Source organism: Labeo rohita, chromosome 6, assembly GCF_022985175.1.
Source record: "Labeo rohita strain BAU-BD-2019 chromosome 6, IGBB_LRoh.1.0, whole genome shotgun sequence".
NCBI lineage: Eukaryota > Metazoa > Chordata > Actinopteri > Cypriniformes > Cyprinidae > Labeo > Labeo rohita.
Genome location: NC_066874.1, coordinates 27,550,416 through 27,568,873, shown reverse-complemented (window position 1 = coordinate 27,568,873; position 18,458 = coordinate 27,550,416). Strand labels below are relative to the sequence as shown.

The window sequence follows — 18,458 nt, the reverse complement described above, 5'->3', positions numbered from 1 at the left end:
AGGAAACTCATGAGTTTGTTCGTATTCTGTTTCAGGCTTGTTGTACGTACAGTAAGCAGTGGGATTTCTGATTAACCAGTCATCTCCTTATTGCCACCACTGTGTTCCAGCTGCAAGTCTAAACTCATGTGGTGAAGACAGTTTACAAACTATTGGGTCAGAGGTTTACTCCTCACTGCCACTTGGTTTAGCTGGAAAAACCCAAGGCTTCTTCTGGCACTAGCTCAATCGACACCAGAGTCACTTTGAAGAGTCCCAATAGCACAGCTGCTGAGTACAGTGAGTGTAAGGAAAGTCAACCAGACTTACTATATGACCATTTTTGGGACTTTCTTTTGTTAATGCTGAATCTTTCTCATCTCATGATTACAGAAGAGATGTAAAACCGATAGAGTAAAACAAAAATTTTGTATAACAATAGGCACTCTGAAATAATGAGCGCTGTCTTTCCCAGAAGCATCACGAGACATAGATAGCAGTGATGTAATGGTTTCTACACTCCAATAAATGCTGGGTTACAGGTTATTTGGCAATCCTGCATAAATACTGGACAGAACTCATGCTGGGTTATTTTGACCCAGCTGGTTGGGTTAAATGTTTTTACCAAACATAATAACATAATTAAACATTATTATTAAGCAAGAACATGTGGACAAAATACAAGAGAAATTTTATTTATTATGCATAGCTGAAAATATTACATATAATTAAACTTGTTTAACAACCATTTTAGATATAAAAATGTAACATTTAAAAGAAGCGTTTTGATTATAGTGTATTCAACTGTTCTCTGCAATTGCTTTTTCCTGAATCAGTGCTAATTCTCGTGCCGGTGTATCGCAGAAATCTGAGCTGGTGAACTGCGAACTTCAGACTGTGGCCTTGCGTTTCACTTGTAGCTTAAAGATGCTGAGACTGACTCCAAAACCTGCCCATAAACAAACAGTGCCAACATTAGAGAACATATTTTAACATCAAATTAAATTAAACTCAGTACTATAACGAATAAAATCCATTTATTTTATGCAAGGCAAAAGGCGTTTCCATTAACCGAAACAACTGCTGACGCAGCTGACTGACATCTCGTCCTTACATTGCGTTGCGTAAAATAATACAATTTTCAGCACCATAAAGACTTTATAAATGAAATAAAATGTATACAAACCTTTATTTCACTGCAAAAGTGTACCAAATCAGCAGTGCTGAGAACCACTCTCTCTTTAGAGGACTCAAAAGCCCATGCTCTGACTGTAACTTAGCAGCTGGGTTGTTTCATCAAAGACAGGCTCAACCCAGCGGCTGGGCAGAAAAAAACTGACCCAACATTAAAAATTACCCAGCAATTTAATTACAGAAGAACTACCCAGCACTGGGTAAAATAAATATATAAATAATGCAATATAATGACCTAACAAGTTGAACCTAGCATTTGGGTAAAAAAAAAAAAAAAAACACAGCACCTTTGTAAAAATTTTCAAAATATCCCAATAAAATGACCCAATGGGCTGAACCCAGCATTGGGTTAAAAAAATAACCCAGCATTTTTTAGAGTGTATGATCTACTCACAATGCTTTCGGAAAACACAGCCCAGGCTGATTTTTCTGGGTAAAAACTTGCAGAATTAGTTAAAGTGTCAAACAGAATGCAATATATTTGACTTACATCTGTTCCTTCACCAAAAGACGATGTATTTCTTCTTTAATTAAACGTATAGAAATGATATATGAGCGCAGCCACTTCCTGGACTGGCCTCATCCTCCTCCCAAATGCCTTAATGATTTGAATGCTCTGTTTTGTATGGTTGGTTTTACATTACTAAGCAACCATGGAAATGTTCAGTTATTGCTGGGGAGCATCCAGGAGGTTAATGAGAAAGGGGTTGACCACTGGGCTTTGCAATCTTTCCTGCTTATCCTTTGTGGTTTACTGTCAAATGTCTTTAGCATGCTAAAAATGGTGGAGGAGTGGGAATAAGATAATTCTGCTGCCAAACTGAAGGACACTAAAGATTTTCCTTCTACTGTACCAATTCTGGATAAATTATGTTCCTAATTGGAAATTTGTGCTGTACAGAGAGAAAAAAAGAGGCAAATTATAGATAGACAAGCCTAATTGGAAGATAATAATTAAACCTTACTGGAATCAGTAGTTACAAACACCAAGATTAACTACTGGCCAAATGTTTGCTTACCAAATGTGTAATCCATAAAAACACAGCTGGTCCTGCTTAAACATTTTGGGCTCTCGGAAGTGTCCTAAAAATAGGTATTTTTTTTAAATCTGGAAAATATTTTTCCTATCTATTTGCACAGAATACAAAGAGGCTGCAGTCAGCATCCCTGTAATTTAAGGACATGAGCGTGGCAATATAGAGAATCAGCCGGTTGTTATTGTAAAATAACAGTGTGATCTGACTATACAGCCACTTAACGTATAAATGAATGGACATGTGTACAATCACTGCTTTTGGGTTTACATTCCTTAAAGGAGAAGTCCACTTCCAAAACAACAATTTACAAATAATTTACTCACCCCCTTGTCATCCAAAATGTTCATGTCTTTCCGTCTTTCTGTCTTCAGTCGTGACGAAATTATGTTTTTTGAGGAAAGCATTTCAGGATTTTTCTTCATATAATGGACTTCAATCGTGCCCCCGATTTTGAAATTCCGCAATGTAGTTTAAATGCAGCTTCAAAGGGCTCTAAACGATCCCAGCTGAGGAAGAAATGTCTTATCTAGCGAAATGATCGGTCATTTTTTTCGAAAAATAAAAATTTGTATACTTTTTAAGCACAAAAGCTCACATAGCACAGGCTCTCGGATGCACGTCCACGGGTCATTCTTAAATGATTCGTTCATTTCGAACAAATCTTTAATGTGACTCGTGAAGAACAAGTCGTCTCGGGGAGTGATTCGTTCAGTCGTGCATGCGCAACATCCTATTAGGTTCTGTACTGAAATTAGTTCACCTGTTTCGAGTCTTCGGGTTTTTCAAGTCGTTCGTTCATTTTATGGGGCTGTCACGTGACGTTGATTTTGCTAAAATTAATGAAATGACTTGAAGAAAGATTCGTTCATTTTGCTGAACGAGACTCAAAAGTCCAAGTCGGTAAAATGATCCGAACTTCCCATCACTACTACAAATCACGTCTAAGTTCATCGTCTGTGTACTCCGGCTAAAAAAGGTAGAGTATGGCGAAAAACTCCATCTTATTTTCTCCAACAACGTCAGAATCGCCCAACACGTTGTACCTTTTTGTTTGTAAACAGCGTTTTACTTACTTGCACTTTCTTAGTCTTTGCGCGTTCGCTTTGTAAACACTGTGTCTGTAGATCCGCCTACGTTCCGCGTGACCTTTCGACGTGATTCATTAGTACGTGGACGCGCATCCCAGAACCTGTGCTATATGAGTTTTTGTGCTTAAAAGTATACAAATTTTTATTTAAAAAAAAAAAAAAAAGACAGATCGTTTCGCTAGATAAGACCCTTCTTCCTCAGCTGGGATCATTTAGAGCCTTTGAAGCTGCATTTAAACTATCTCGGAAGTTCAAAATCGGGGGCACAATTGAAGTCCATTATATGAAGAAAAATCCTGAAATGCTTTCCTCATAATTTCTTACGACTGAAGACAGAAAGACATGAACATCTTGGATGACAAAGGGGTGAGTAAATTATTTGTGAATTGTTGTTTTGGAAGTGGAGTTCTCCTTTAAAGTGATAGTTCAACCAAAAATGAAAAAATGAATAATTACTCACCCTCATGTCGTTCCAAACCTGTAAGACCTTCAGAACACAAATTAAGATATTTTTGATGAAATCCGGGAGTTTTCTGACCCTGCATAGACAGCAACGCATCTAAAACATTCAAACGGCCCAGAAAGGTAGTAAGGACCTTGTTAAAATAGTCAGTGTAAAATTAAATAAAGTTGTTGTTTTTGTTTTCTTTGCAGAAAAAACCTTCTCGTAGTTTCATAGCATTTCGGTTGAACCACTGATGTCACATGGACTATTTTAATGATGTCCTTACTATACCCTTCTGGGCCGTTTGAACATTTTAGTTGCATCGCTGTCTATGCAGGCTCAGAAAGCTCTTGGATTTTATCAAAATATCTTAATTTGTGTTCCAAAGATTGTTCTAATGTCTTACTGGTTTGGAACGACATGAGGGTGAGAAATAAATTACAGAATTTTCATTTTCTGGTGAAATATCCGTTTCAAGGGAAAGTCCAAAATAATACTAATAATAAAAAAAAAAAAACTCTCATCATTTAGTTTCCCTCACATTTTTTTAAACCTATATGCACTTATTTCCTCTGTAAAAAACAAAAAGACATTTTTTAAAATATCTTTCTGTTCTTCAGTGGTCCTCAGAAGAACATTTAAATTTAGAATGACATAAGGTAAATGATGACACAATTTTCATTTTTTGACTAAACTACTCAGTTAAATTTTTTAAACTGTTTTAGAATTCAGAGTTCAAAAAAAAATAAATAATAATAAATAAATAATCATAATGTTATGATAACTTCATATGTTATCATAACTTCAATGGCAGATGGATAGAATCGTAGTTCACTATTATGGCCCTCTGCATACAGCTAGACACACTCATTTACACTCTTTGACCACATGATCCCTTTTTTCAGCAATGAGTCAAGAGTTTATTGTGGTCTGCCATGTTAGCTGATTAGCGCAGCTTTTATCCTTGTTGCTAAACTCCAAGCCTTTGATGTTTCATGCCCCAGATATTATGTCCCTAACCCCTGACATAAATGCTTTAGCTGGGAGCTCAGCTGTTTTGCTTTTATTTTTATTGTCATCGAGAGGAAGACTTTAATTGAAGTCTCATTAAAACCGGAAAACAGTGGTATTTAATTCTTAAATTATTTATTGTGGTCCCGTTTTACGTGCAGACAGTACAATTTTTCGCAATATCACGCCCTACGACTTAATTCGCGCAGATCTTAAAAAAGCCTTTAATCTCTTAATTAGTCTTATTTAATCACTCGCGTTTACTCTCAGCTGATGTTGTAGCAATTTTTATCCACCACAGATGTTACGCTTAAGTTACTTTACCATATGTTGGTATGTTTACATTTAAAAGCATATGAGGCACATTAGTGGACAGGTCTGTACGGGAGGAAAGCTTCCTGTAAGTAATATGAACACTCTAAACAATATACCTGCCTGTTTTTAGTACAACGCCTTTAACCTCATGTCATCGAATTATTAGTTTGTATTGCTACAATTTAGCCTTACAATCAACATTTAATAGCAGTTCACCTCATAGCAACTGGCAGGAATGGCATTTCGCTACTCACTAAAATGAGTAAATAAAACAAGAAAATAAGACGTCAAGCAGGGAGGACATGCTTACATGCTGTTAATGTTTCCTGTTTATGTGGTCTGGAAAGGATGAACTACTTTCTATGAGCCCATATGCTCACCAGTGCTTTGCAGAAGGTGATGAGATGTCTGCCACGTAAGATCAGAATATATGAGTGCTAGTGCACTCGAGCATGCCAAGTCCATATGTCACTCTGATTATCTAGAGGCGAAGTGAAGCTGTGTGACAGTCTCACACTTGCAGGCGAGTGGAAAGTTCAGATAGGCCTACAGGTGAAATCTTCAAGCTGGGTAAAAAGTGCAAGGAGCTCTCATAATTAAGTGAAAACAACAGAGTTTTTCTGACACAGAGTCAATTTTTGCATTATATATTAATATCCCTATCCCCATATATATATACCTAGCTGCAGTATGCAGACAGCAAATGGAAATTCGTGTCTGGTATTTTGTTTGTTTTTGTACTTTCTGCACATAGAGACATAGAGGAAAGAAAGATTCACTATCTCTAGTCTCATCTGGTTTTTACAGAAAGGGGCAGAGGTATGGCAAGAGGAAAGCAGGAGATGGAGTCCAGGTATTTGCCTCTGAGGCATCTTTGTGTCAGAAACCCTCTACTCACAGGGCTGATAGCTACTCCAAGCCACAACAGACCAAAAGTACCCAGAATGGACCGTGGTGGTCAAGACCTTGCAGCGTACCATAATTTCTACAGTGTAGGAGAGCACTGACCACACCTAAAAAGGAAAAGATTTTCTTGAAGTGTACTTTGAGAAAATAGAAATGTAGAGTTCAGATAATGACTAGAAAGGACGAAAGTGGTAACCTGTGATGTGGCATATGATACATGCGTTGCATAGGTCATTTTATGAAACAAGTACTTTTTTTCATTTTGAAAATGTAATTGTATGTTTTTATACCTTTTTAGACTTCAACAAAAATTTCTAAACGTTTTTAAGCATTTTATTACACTTAAAGAGGAGAAATTAATCATTCTAATATGTTGGAACATAACTATTCCTTTATAATAAATTAAAATAGCTGTATTTAAATATCCCAGAATTGCGTGATACAAATTTGGAATTCAGACTTTTTTTCTCAGAATTGCGAGATATAAACTCACAGTTCTGACTTTTTTCTAGGTATTGCATGATGTAAACTCACAATTGTGAGAAATACAAGATAAAAACACTTTTTTCTTGCAAACACGTGTTTATATCTCACAATTCAGAGTCTTCTTTTTAAGACTGATATGTTCTTAAAATTGCAATTCAGAGAAAAAAGTCAGAATTGCGAGTTTATATTTCACAATTCTGAAAAAAAAGTTGAAATTGCAAGTTTATATCTCGCAGTTCTGAGAAAAAAGTCAGAATTGCGAGTTTATATTTCACAATTCTGAAAAAAAGATGAAATTGCGAGTTTATATCTCACTATTCTGAAAAAAAAAGTTGAAATCGGGAGTTTATGTCTCACAATTCAGACTTTTTAAGACTGATATGTTCTCAGAATTGCAAGTTTATATTTTACAATTCAGAGAAAAGAGTCAGAATTACAAGTTTATATCTCACAATTCTGAAAAAAAAAGTTGAAATTGCGAGTTTATATCTCACAATTCTGAAAAAAAAAGTTGAAATTGCAAGTTTATATCTCACAATTCTGAAAAAAAAAGTTGAAATTGAAAGTTTATAGTTTATATCTCACTATTCTGATATCTCACAAAAAAAAAAGTTGAAATTGCGAGTTTATATCTTACAATTCTGGAAAAAAAGTCAAAATTGCGAGTTTATATCTTACAATTCTGGAAAAAAAGTAGAAATTGCGAGTTGATATCTCACAATTCTGAAAAAAAAGTCAGAACTGGGAGTTTATATCTTACAATGCTGAGAAAAAAAGTCAAAATTGTGAGTTTATATCTTACAATTCTGAGTAAAACGTCAGAATTACGAGTTTATATCTTACAATTCTGGAAAAAAAGTCAGAACTGGGAGTTTATATCTTACAATGCTGAGAAAAAAGTCAAAATTGTGAGTTTATATCTTACAATTCTGAGAAAAAAAGTCAGAACTACGATTTTATATCTTACAATTCTGGAAAAAAAAGTAAAAATTGCGAGTTTATATTTTACAATTCTGAGAAAAAAATCAGAACTGCGAGTTTATATCTCACAATTCTGGGAAAAAAAAAAAGTCAAAATTGCGAGTTTATATCTCACAGTTCTGAAAAAATGCCAGAATTAAGAGTTTATATCTCACAATTCTGAGAAAAAAGTCAAAACTGCGAGTTTATATCTCACAATTCTGGAAAAAATATTTTTTTAATAATTTATAAGGAGCACAAAAGGCCTTTATGATGAACTGCAGTCAAACAACAGCCCTCTCATGGCCTCTCAGCAACACATTTGTTGAGAAGTGTTATCTACTCCAAAAGGTTTTTCAGGTATCCTTATTACAAGCAGGTAGACATACTGTAAAAATATAGTGTCATTTATTTGTTGCTAGAGCTAATTTATATTTAGCCTGACCTGCCAGAGAATTTCCCTCAAGGGACAGTAACAATGGTCATGACTTCAGCTCATTATTTTTGTAATGGATAATTAGAGCAGGGTTGTTTCCGATTAGATCCTCATGTTACTCAGGCAGACTGTTGCCTTGTTTCCGTGCTGATTAAATTATACCGCTGTGAGCCAATACTACAGCACTGCAGCTGAGCATTACGCTTAATATTGCCCACTAGGACTTTAGTTGACTGCACTGCACTTTTGTTTTCATGCACTCAGAAGCCTTTGAGCCAGATTGTTTGCTAACAGAATTTGTCTAAATTCTACAAATGTGACATTTATCTAAGCACTGAAAAATAAAGGAAAATATTCTTTTTTGTGAATAGCTGTTAAAGATTCTTTGAGATGCTGCACCAGTCCTAAGCTATGTAAACATGATGAAAGAAGCTTTATGGCTCCTCAGAGTCGAATCACTTGTAAACACACATGCTCTTTGACATCTCATTCCCTCCAGGACAAAACCAAGGATAACAAAGACAATGTTTGTGTTGTTTACATAAGATTGTTCTCGAATGCTCAGTGTCTTTTAGGCAGTGGTCCAAGACTCATTGTGGAGAACTGGTTCAACTTGACGCTGATCCTGTTCCTCCCTTCAGCCCCCTTTGTGACGTAAAATTGAGCAATATTCAGACATATTAAGATGGTTTGATAGGTTTGTACTTCCTGGATCTGTCTACCTTGCACAGTTTTTAAACATGGAATTCTGGCTGCGTTCTAGTATTTCTAAAATTGTAGCATTCAATCATTGAATATGAATCTGGCCTGCTATGCATGAACTTTAACCATTAATACAGAATGCAAGGGTGCACAAAAAGACCCATGAGTCTAGGGTAAAAAGATGGACCTGTGAAAAGGTCATTGCATCTGTTTCATAGATTATATTACAAGCCTTAGAGACAAAGCGAACATATGTCAAACTATTCAATATCAGACCTAATGGTTTTTACATATAGATGAAAGTGGCCTTCCTGCCTTTAACAAAGGTGATCCCAAAGGGCAAAAAAATCAGTAAAGACAAAATATAATGTTAGCTGATGAATGCTTATAAAGGTGCTTTATGAAGGTATTGTATCCCATAAGCACATTTAAGTATAATGGTTTCCTCCAATTCAACACCAACACCCAGCAGTATGCGAGAATGCTTTCCTGTTGACTCCTCAACAGTTATAACAGCTCAGCTACTTACTTTCACCACTCATCTCATCAGGATGAGACACATGTCTAGTTCCAATGCTGTTATCACCTCCTCTCAGGTCTCTGCTGTAGCCACCAAACATCAGGATCAGCCTCCAACTCAAACATCCTAAGTGCCTAAAGCAGATAGAAGAGCATGGAGATGATAATATATCAGAAACATGCCAGATATGAAGAGTGAATGGTTAAATAAAGCAATAAGACATAAGAGTTTGTGAGTTAGTGATTTTGTCAAATTAAAGGGTTGGTTTGAACATAGCCTCTCGTGGCTTATTGATTTTATAAATTGTGGCAACAGCAATAAGACATAAAGCATCAAATATATATATATTTTTTCCCACCAAGTAACAGTTTATTAGATTTTGATAAAAATTTAGGACACTTTACATTACAAATTATATTAATCAACATAACTTGAAGTACAGAATCTTATTTTCTTTGCTGTAATTTTTTTTAAAACCTGTTTATTTCCAGGTTTAAATGAAAAGACCCAGTTTTTCAATGTGGTCTCAGACTTTCGGAGCCCTTTGTATAATTCAAATCATGTGCAGTCACTAGCTATTTTATGACGGCATCAAATGTGGCCTGTCTAATCAGTTCTTAGAGTCAAAACTTTATTTTTTTATACAGATTTTAAACAGCTGACTTCCAAAATAGCAATGGAACATTATAGTAAGCTTTTGTAACAAACCTTATTTTGATTCAGGGTCAGTTGAGTGTTTTAAATAATATACTGAACTTTGAAATCAATTCAATCAAAAAGAAACAGATGCAAGACCACACAGTAAAACAGGCCTAATCAATTCTTTCTGTTCCATCTCTCAGGGATGTACCAAAACAATGTTGTTTAACACCACAGTCTTTAGTTGTTTTCTTTATTTTGCTCTGTTTTAAGCAGTTGGGGTTGTCCGCTTTGTAAAAGAAGTCATCTGTTTCTAATATTACACACTTGTTATTTGGGAACCTCTATGGCTAATGCACTACGCTAGCTCAGATGCCAAAAGCATTTAATACAAGATCGAATGCAGACCCACTCCGCTGATGAAAGATATTGTGGAGGAGGTCCCAAAGATCCAGGACCTATTGTATTCCTGCATTACATCAACACTGAAGTCGACCACCATAAGACTTATGTCATCTCTGCGTCTGACTCGAAGTTCATCGCAAAACTCTCTAAGGAATAAAGGATGCTATTCATCTTTTCCCCTTATACTTATTCTCTAAAACACAGTTGTCTCCTAACCACCCTGTCCATCTGGTTAGTTTTGGATCAGTATTGGTCTTTCCACAAAGAATGTATTTTGAATTTAATTTCCCTCAAGACTTGAATTTGCACTGTCAGCAGAGTCCGTCAGCAAGTGGTTTGCACAAAAGGCAAAGCCACGTTTTTTATTCTTTCTATAGAGAGTGGAAATTAACATACCTGATTGTTCACATTACTAAAAGTTCTCAGATTTCCCAACAAATGTATGTTTTAAGGGGCTTCAATATTATAGTGTTGAGTCCCTGAAAGCTAAAGAAATGAAGATATCCATCCTATTTCGTAATGTGGAAGTAAGCTATTTTGACGTTTTGAAAGTCAATATCTTGATACAAATAATTTGATGACCAACTACCCATGATATAAACTAAGATAAACAGTTTAATCTGCAATATTATAAAAGTACCACGTACCAACATTACAGTTCATCCACTGATATCACACTGAATATTTTAACGGTGTCCATACAGGGTCAGAAAGCTCTCAGATTTCATCAAAAATATCTTAATTTGTGTTCTAAAGAAGAACGAAGGTTTTATGGGTTTGAAACGACATGAGGGTGAGTAATCAATGACAGAATTTTTATTTTTGGGTGAACTTTCCCTTTAAGCTGTGTGCAGTGTAATGTCACCCAACAGACCACTCACCCATCTCCCATTGGTTACACAATCAGAAGGCCCCGTCCCAGACTCACGTCATTGGTTGCACCGCTGTTGCTGTGCCAGGTTGCTTGGGATTGTCAAACAAACAGCAATATTTTGAAAACACCAAGGAGTAACAGTGTTTATACTTTTTTGAGTAACTCAACCGTTGGCTTACTCATATATCCCAGCTTAATATGCAGAGACAAGTGTAAGTATTTTTAAACACTGACATTTTTTTTTTACATTTTTTTCCTGACACTGCATTTATGTGCTCATTTTCCATATCTCTCTCTATATAAACACAGACATATAAAAGTGAGCACTCCGCTGTCATATGTTTTTCTCACACCATCTGTCATCGACATCATCCAGGAGACAAGTGTGGCCTTGCATGTGTTGCATCAAGGCCCACTACCTTACCAGTTCACAAGAACAAGATCACAAGGTCACCACAAGATCCGCATAGACTTGTCTAGCTCCCAGTGCAAAACAAAGCACACAAACTAAGCATAAAGACCCTAAAAAGGTCCATGAAGAATGCAGGAACAGTGCTTCATTTCTGGGTGAACTACAGTAATCCTATAAGCCAGTTACTGTACTGGTTCCTTTCAACTGATTCTACGATGAACCGGGTGACTGAAAAACTTCACAGACAATTTCCAGACATTTTATAATAAACTCCAACTGGTACGAGAATATAAAGGAATGTCAAAGAAAAAGCAGCAGACTATAGGAAACATCTGTGTTTCAACCTCAGGTGGACACAACATGGGCTAAGAGTCTCTGATTGGGGTCAACGGCAGAGGGCTACAGACCTAATAAAATAAAACAAATGGATAACTAAGTCCAGTTGCTTTCAACTAAATTTAACTGCATGTAAGCACATGGAATAATGTGCACAAGTGAGCAAACGAATTTAAAGAAAATATGGAAATGCATATATAAGCAGATGCATTTCATAGCCCAGTTTCTCCTGCAATACAAGCATGATCAAGAAAAAATGCATTATCAACCTAGGGACAGGTTTTACCATTGTATGCACTTATTTCACTCATTGCCTTTGATAGCGACTCTGTCGCAATGCAGGATGAAAAACGTATCTCCAGAAAAGCAATTAGTCTTTACAAGATCCCGCAATCCCACATCGCCCTCATGTTCTTGACATATCGTCACTATAGCAGAGTGGTGATGACTGCACTATGGCTGGCATCCAAAGCTCCAAATGAAGCCCTCATCTAAAGAAATGTAGACCTTTCTGTATCCCTCTACATTAGGTAAAGACTTCAGAGATTTCAAGCCTATAACCTTCTACATAAGGACTACTATACGGGCTTAAGAATTCCCAGTCTATTCATGGACTTAAAAGCGGGAGCTTTGTTCCTATAAAGAAATAAAGTCTTATACAAACTTATGCACAATGCAGACAAAAGCTCATGAAATGGGTTAACTAGCAGCATGTGCTTTTAGAAAATGGCTCCCAATTCCCAAATGCTTTCAGGAGTAGTTAATTTGCCTTGCAGCTCATGACAATACTTTAATAACAGCTTTGGAGTGCAAACAGCCAATGCATTGTTTTACTGTAGCCTACTCTTTAATATAACAAAAAACAACATTCTGGTATGCCATCAAGCCACCAAAATATTTCTAGACATTATATAAACATCTGAGGGTCTCATTTGACTTAAATATTCAAGTTCGTTAGATCCAGAAGGGAGGGGTTAAAGGCTCTAGACATGTGAGCTAAGATGGAAGAAATGTAGAGCATGAGAAATGGTTCAGTAACATCCAATACAGCCTGGAGTCTAAGAGCTAGATCAAATCTTATCACAAATGATCCTTATTTTTAACCTTGCATTACTTGATGCAAGTCATCTGGTTCTCTGCCACAGCCAACAAATAAACAAGACTCAAGTTCTTTCCTAAGTTACAGGATTATGTTTTTGGTAAGTGCACTTCAGTGACTATTGTTTATTTTGAATGATTCGTATTACAACGTAATGATGTGTATCCAAACTCTGCATCTGTAATGTAATTATCTCGTTGCACATGAGCCATTTGAATAATAGCTTGGCAGGTGGTTAAATCAAGGCTGAGACATTAATGATACTACATCAAGGTCAAAATCATACTGACTTAAAAAACTTTCTCAACTTCTCGAACAAAACACACATGAAATGGAGGATAAATTAATTCCTGTTGGCTGTACTTTTCGGAACGTAACATTCGATACCTTTGACTCCTTGAAGTATTAATTGGATTACTTAAAGCTTCTATCAGTGCCAATATTAAATTACAGAGCCACTTTGTTTTTCTGAACTTTCCATCTGACCAGAAAAAAGTCACAAATTTAAGCATGATTGCAAAGATTCTTTACTTTTTTCTTTCTTTTCCCCCCATACCCTGGAGTCAGTAATGAACTTGGGAGTTGTTATTTAATAACGCACATGTGGATTGAATCGCTATGTCACGGCACAGCAATGAAATTTGATTTCACAGAATTTTGATGAGAAAAAGAAAAGAATTTCCCATCTTCAGATCAGTCAATAGCAGGCGAGATGGACGCTGTTCACAAAGGATAGTTAAGCTGCAAAAGTAAAGGCCTTTCTTGTCCTCTCACTGCACATTGCTGCCAGTGACCCTGTCTGTGGCTCTCAGTCATTTACAATTCAAATGCTTTTATGACTGCGCTACTTCCTACCGAGATGGAAAATGTCCTTATTTAAATGAGCTGTATTTAAACTCCAGGTTTCTCTATACAGAAAATACACTGAACACAAATACACATTTTTAGGCAAATCATACGCTCACAAGCTCCCATTTACTTATCAGAAAACAGTTCGGACAGATGATTATTTTCCCTGTAAGAGGCATCATTGGCAAACAGAGAGGATGTGAAGGAGCATCTTTAGCTTTGGGGCTTTTAGAGTTCGAAATCTGTAATGAGCTTCTCAGCTGGTCTGCATAAGCACACAAAAAGTTTCTAATGCAGCTTTATTTAGTCATTTTTTTTTAATTTAGTATTTTTATTTATTTATTTTATGTGTATTGCTTTATATACGTTTCTGAATTCTCTGAAAGGTATCAGATATTGTCAAAAAAAAGTATTTGGATACTTAAGCCACATTTAAAATGTATGAATGTCATTGCATTAAATAATACAACATCAATCCAAGTGACATCTGCACACATATAATGCTTAATATTTCACAAAACATCAATAACAAATAACTTATATAGTAACTGGTATAGAATAATACAATATAATAATAAATATTTTAGTGCTGTTCAAACGCTTAATCACGATTAATCACATGCAAAATTAAAAAAAAATTGTTTATATAATATATGTGACCCTGGACCACAAAACCAGTCGCACAGGTATATTTGTAGCCCTAGCCAACAATACATTGTATGGGTCAAAATTATAAATTTTTCTTTTATGCCAAAAATCATTAGGATATTAAGTACAGATCATATTCCATGAAGATATTTTGTAAACTTAAATTTTGATTAGGAATATGCATTGCTACAGATTTCATTTAGACAACTTTAAAGGTGATTTTCTCAATATTTAGTTTTTTTTTTTTTTTTGCACCCTCAGATTCCACATTTTCAAAAAGTTGTATCTCAGGCAAATATTGTCCTGTCCTAACAAAGCATATGTCAGTGAAAAGCTTATTTATTCAGCTTGACGTATAAATCTCAATAATAATAATAATAATAATAAAAATGGTTTTACATGTATATATTTATATTCATATAATTTAATTTGTATAGAAATACATGTAATTTATAAACATAAGATATTTTTCTTAAATATATACATGCATGTGTGTGGGACCTTGTTGCCCAGCAAATAATGATTAATAAATAAAATAAAAAAAAGTCTTGATCTGTTAATGTTTGGTTCTGTGTAAATTCTGTAATAAAAGAGTATAAATGTAATATTTTTCAAAATGTTTCTAAATTCATTATTAACACATTCATTTAATGACTTTCAAAAATAATCCCACTCAGAAAAAAAATAGTATGTAAAAACTTTGACAACTAACCAACTAACTAATTAGTTAAAACTAACAAAACTTTTCTAAAGAGTTTCGCCTGAAAAGTATGTTTGCTCTATATTTCTTTAAACGTTATCTAGCGAACAACTTTTTAAGCAAGTCTAAATCACCTTGTTGAGTGCGCAGTTCTTCAGATCGTTACGGTACCCAAATCTGCAACACTTCTCTCCCCCATAGGAAGTCTCAGGCAATTAGTTCAGTCAGTAGAAGTGCTCGTACTAGTCTACTCAGTTTCTCTGAGCTCTTCTAATGACTTAGTCCGAAGAGCGATTAAACCCCTGTGCTATTCCGTGGGAGTCCCGGTTGTGTTTTGGATTTTCCCTTTTTTTTTAAAAAAAATGGGATTTGAGTTGGATCGTTTCAAGGGGGCTGTGGACCCAGACTTCAAATGCAACTTGTGTAATAAAGTTTTGGAGGATCCGCTCACTACCCCGTGCGGTCACGTCTTCTGCGCTGGCTGTGTGCTGCCGTGGGTCGTCCAGCAGAGCAGCTGCCCGGTCAAATGCCAAAGGATCTCCACCAAAGAGCTCAACCACGTCCTCCCTCTGAAAAACTTGATACTGAAGTTAGACATTAAATGTGACAACCACGCGCGGGGCTGCGAGAAGATCGTCAAACTCCAGCATCTGGCGGAGCACGCGGAGATGTGCGATTATTCCCCTGCCAAATGTAGGAATAAGGGCTGCAACGAAGTGCTGAACCTTAAAGATATGGATGCTCACATGCGTGAATCGTGTGATTACAGAGCGGTCGGGATATGCGAGAGTGGATGCGGATTGATGCTCACTCATAAGGAGCAGAAGTTGGACAACCACTGCTGTTTGAAAGCCCTCAAGGCGCACAACGGCGCGCTGCAAGGGAAAGTTGTCAGCTTGGATAAGGAGCTCAAGAAACAAGCGCTCAAATCTACTAAAAGAGAGAAATCACTTTTGGCTCAACTGTCGGCGGTCCATAACGAGCTTCAGATGACAGCGCTGAAGTATCAGAAGAAATTCACTGAATACAGCGCCAGGATTGACTCGCTGTCCAAGAGTCTCTCTCCACCGTGTAAGGTAAGAAACTGACAACAACTTAATAACTCTTAAAAATATTTACTTTGGTATTTCCATTAAATAAAACTGTGGTAGTATTGGCCACCGCTGTCACCAAATAATCAGCAGTCAAACTGCTTGAAAGGATTCTAAAAGTAACTTGACTGAAATCTCATCATAATTTGTAGCAGTTTTACAGTACTAATTATGATATTTTAGCGGAAATTGTGGTTACCATGGTACATGTTTGTATAAAGTTCGAACTGTGTTGACCGTTATCAGAGGCTGTTTTGTGTTTTGCTATAATTTTCGCCCAGGACAATTTTTTTTTTAATGTGGTTTTGTCCTTTTGTTATTTTTTATTCAGACTTTTATAATAAGAGCTGCTTTAACTTATCTAATTTCATTTGAACCAGTGTTGCCAACCTTTTTCAATGGAAAGTAGCTAAACCCCATTTGAAAAGTCGTCAAATGTCGCTAAATGACGTCATACGCTCATCAGCATATTAGCTACGTCGTATTGTCTTGCGTCTCTGTGCTCACATACTGCTATTTAATGCAGCCAAATTCAATAAAACTGTTTTCATTTATATATTTCATAGATATATTGATATATTTTACGGTTTCTTTTGTCAGACAACGGGGTAAATATGAAATAGTGACTGAAACGCAGCCCATTAGGACTACATAACCAGCTCTCGAAGATATTTATCTACACTAAAATCGTGATTCATAATCACGACATTGTCTAATGAAATAAAATACACATACGATTAAGACAATGGCTGTGCTGTGATTTCGGCTATACTTGCATGTAAAATAGAGTTAGAAGCAACAGAATATCTTCTTTTATCTGAAAGTGCTGCTTCTCTGCCGCACACTGAACAGAGCAGACGCAGAGAGAGAGTGGGAAAGCACAACTTTGCGCTCGCGCGGCAGTACCAGAGTGTCTCATAAACTAAATAAGGTTTGTCCAAGAAGTCGCTAGATTTTCGCTAGGCGCTTTTTTTCGCTAAATCTAGCGACAAAGTCGCCAAGTTGGCAACACTGATTTGAACAATATCAATCTTGGATTCTTATCGGAATCGGTTCTGATTGGACGGTTGGCAACAGGCTGCAGGTAATCACAGTCCTGTTAACATAACTTGTCGATTGCAAGTCTGATATTAATTTATATAGCTCTAGAAACAGGCTTGGACAAGTAATTGATATCCAGTGACTTACATTTCAGGCGAAATTTGGATAGTGGCTTTGTATATTTCTTCTCCGCCAACACAAATAGTTCTAAACGAGGCCAGTGGAACGTTAGTTCAAGCAACTGGCATGCTCAAACCCTGGTCTGGAATTGCATGAGTGGAGCGGAGCTCTGGTCGTTTCCCTTCCGTGCTCAAAGCGTTCCAGTCCGTCGACTACAGCTCCGACACTCCGATTTTTCCATTTCGCTACGAAAGAAACCCGCTTTGAGCGATTATGGAGGCCGATGAAACAAGGAGCTGATTTTGAAATAACCGAAACTCACTGTTGGCAAAACTCAAAGTTAGCATTTTTGAATTATTAATGTTTATTTTTAGACTCTATGGGAAATTTTACGTTATTATTATGATTATATACTTTATTGTTTGCTGATATTAATGTCAGAGTTCTATTTGTTGCACTATAAACAAGTTTTTTTTGATGTCAGGATTTCCTACAGCCCCAAAATACACGTAGCCTAAATTGGTTTGAAGAGTAGACTACATCGGTTTTAACGGAAGCGTTCTAGTTTAGTGTTGGTTTTAGTGTAAAAACGTTATGTAGTGTGTAAAATTTTAGGCTTTTGAAGAGCTTCGTTATATTTAGTTGCAGAGCTGCTTGAGGCCTTGTCGCTGAGGGAAAACTGGAAAATTTTCAAAACAGGTATTACATTTGGATGCTTAAAGTGGTAGCATACTTGAGCCATGAAATAACAAAATTTAACAAAAGTACAGTATTTTACTCATACCTATTTAGTACAACAGAATTTGGGTGGTGCCAAGTACTGGTAATACTGTGGTACTCTGGTGTATGCTTCATACTCCAGGTGCTAAATAAAATATTTTAAAACTTAGCTAGATTAAACAAACAACTTTACTGTGGCACTTTTTCTTATACTTTTGCTGTATGTCCTTGCCGTGCGTTAAATCAAGTACTATGTCATCTTCTGGCATGTGTGATGCCCTTCAGATTAGCTCTAATATATTCTCACCTCAGGACACCATCAGAGCATGGAAAAATGTCAGTGAGTTACACTTGTGACAGATAACCTCCCTTGACCGCTCTATGAAGGAGCTTGAAATCCTAAGGCAACCTCCCAGTGAGTGAACATGTTTATGGGCTCTGAATG

The 18,458-nt window shown here is 36.3% G+C and overlaps 1 protein-coding gene and 1 long non-coding RNA gene across 5 annotated transcripts in view; one reads left to right on the top strand and one right to left on the bottom strand.

Annotated features, from left to right (window-relative positions):
- Positions 1-728: 728 nt before the first annotated feature.
- LOC127167281 (uncharacterized) lies at positions 729-17,452 on the bottom strand. Its single transcript, XR_007827973.1, has 3 exons — positions 17,321-17,452; positions 9,089-9,213; positions 729-928 (listed from the first exon to the last, which is right to left on the bottom strand). It is a non-coding gene; the product is annotated as an uncharacterized LOC127167281 (long non-coding RNA).
- Positions 15,234-18,458, top strand: part of pdzrn3b (PDZ domain containing RING finger 3b) — a 104,463-nt gene continuing 101,238 nt past the window's right edge. Inside the window, exon 1 of one of the 4 annotated variants that reach the window (XM_051113210.1) lies at positions 15,234-16,117. In XM_051113210.1, coding sequence (XP_050969167.1) covers positions 15,404-16,117 — 714 coding nt within the window. In that variant the 5' untranslated portion in view covers positions 15,234-15,403. Of the gene's footprint in view, positions 16,118-17,522; positions 17,633-17,935; positions 17,993-18,458 lie in introns of those variants that run through there. The other 3 variants (XM_051113209.1, XM_051113213.1, XM_051113214.1) reach the window with 3 other exon arrangements.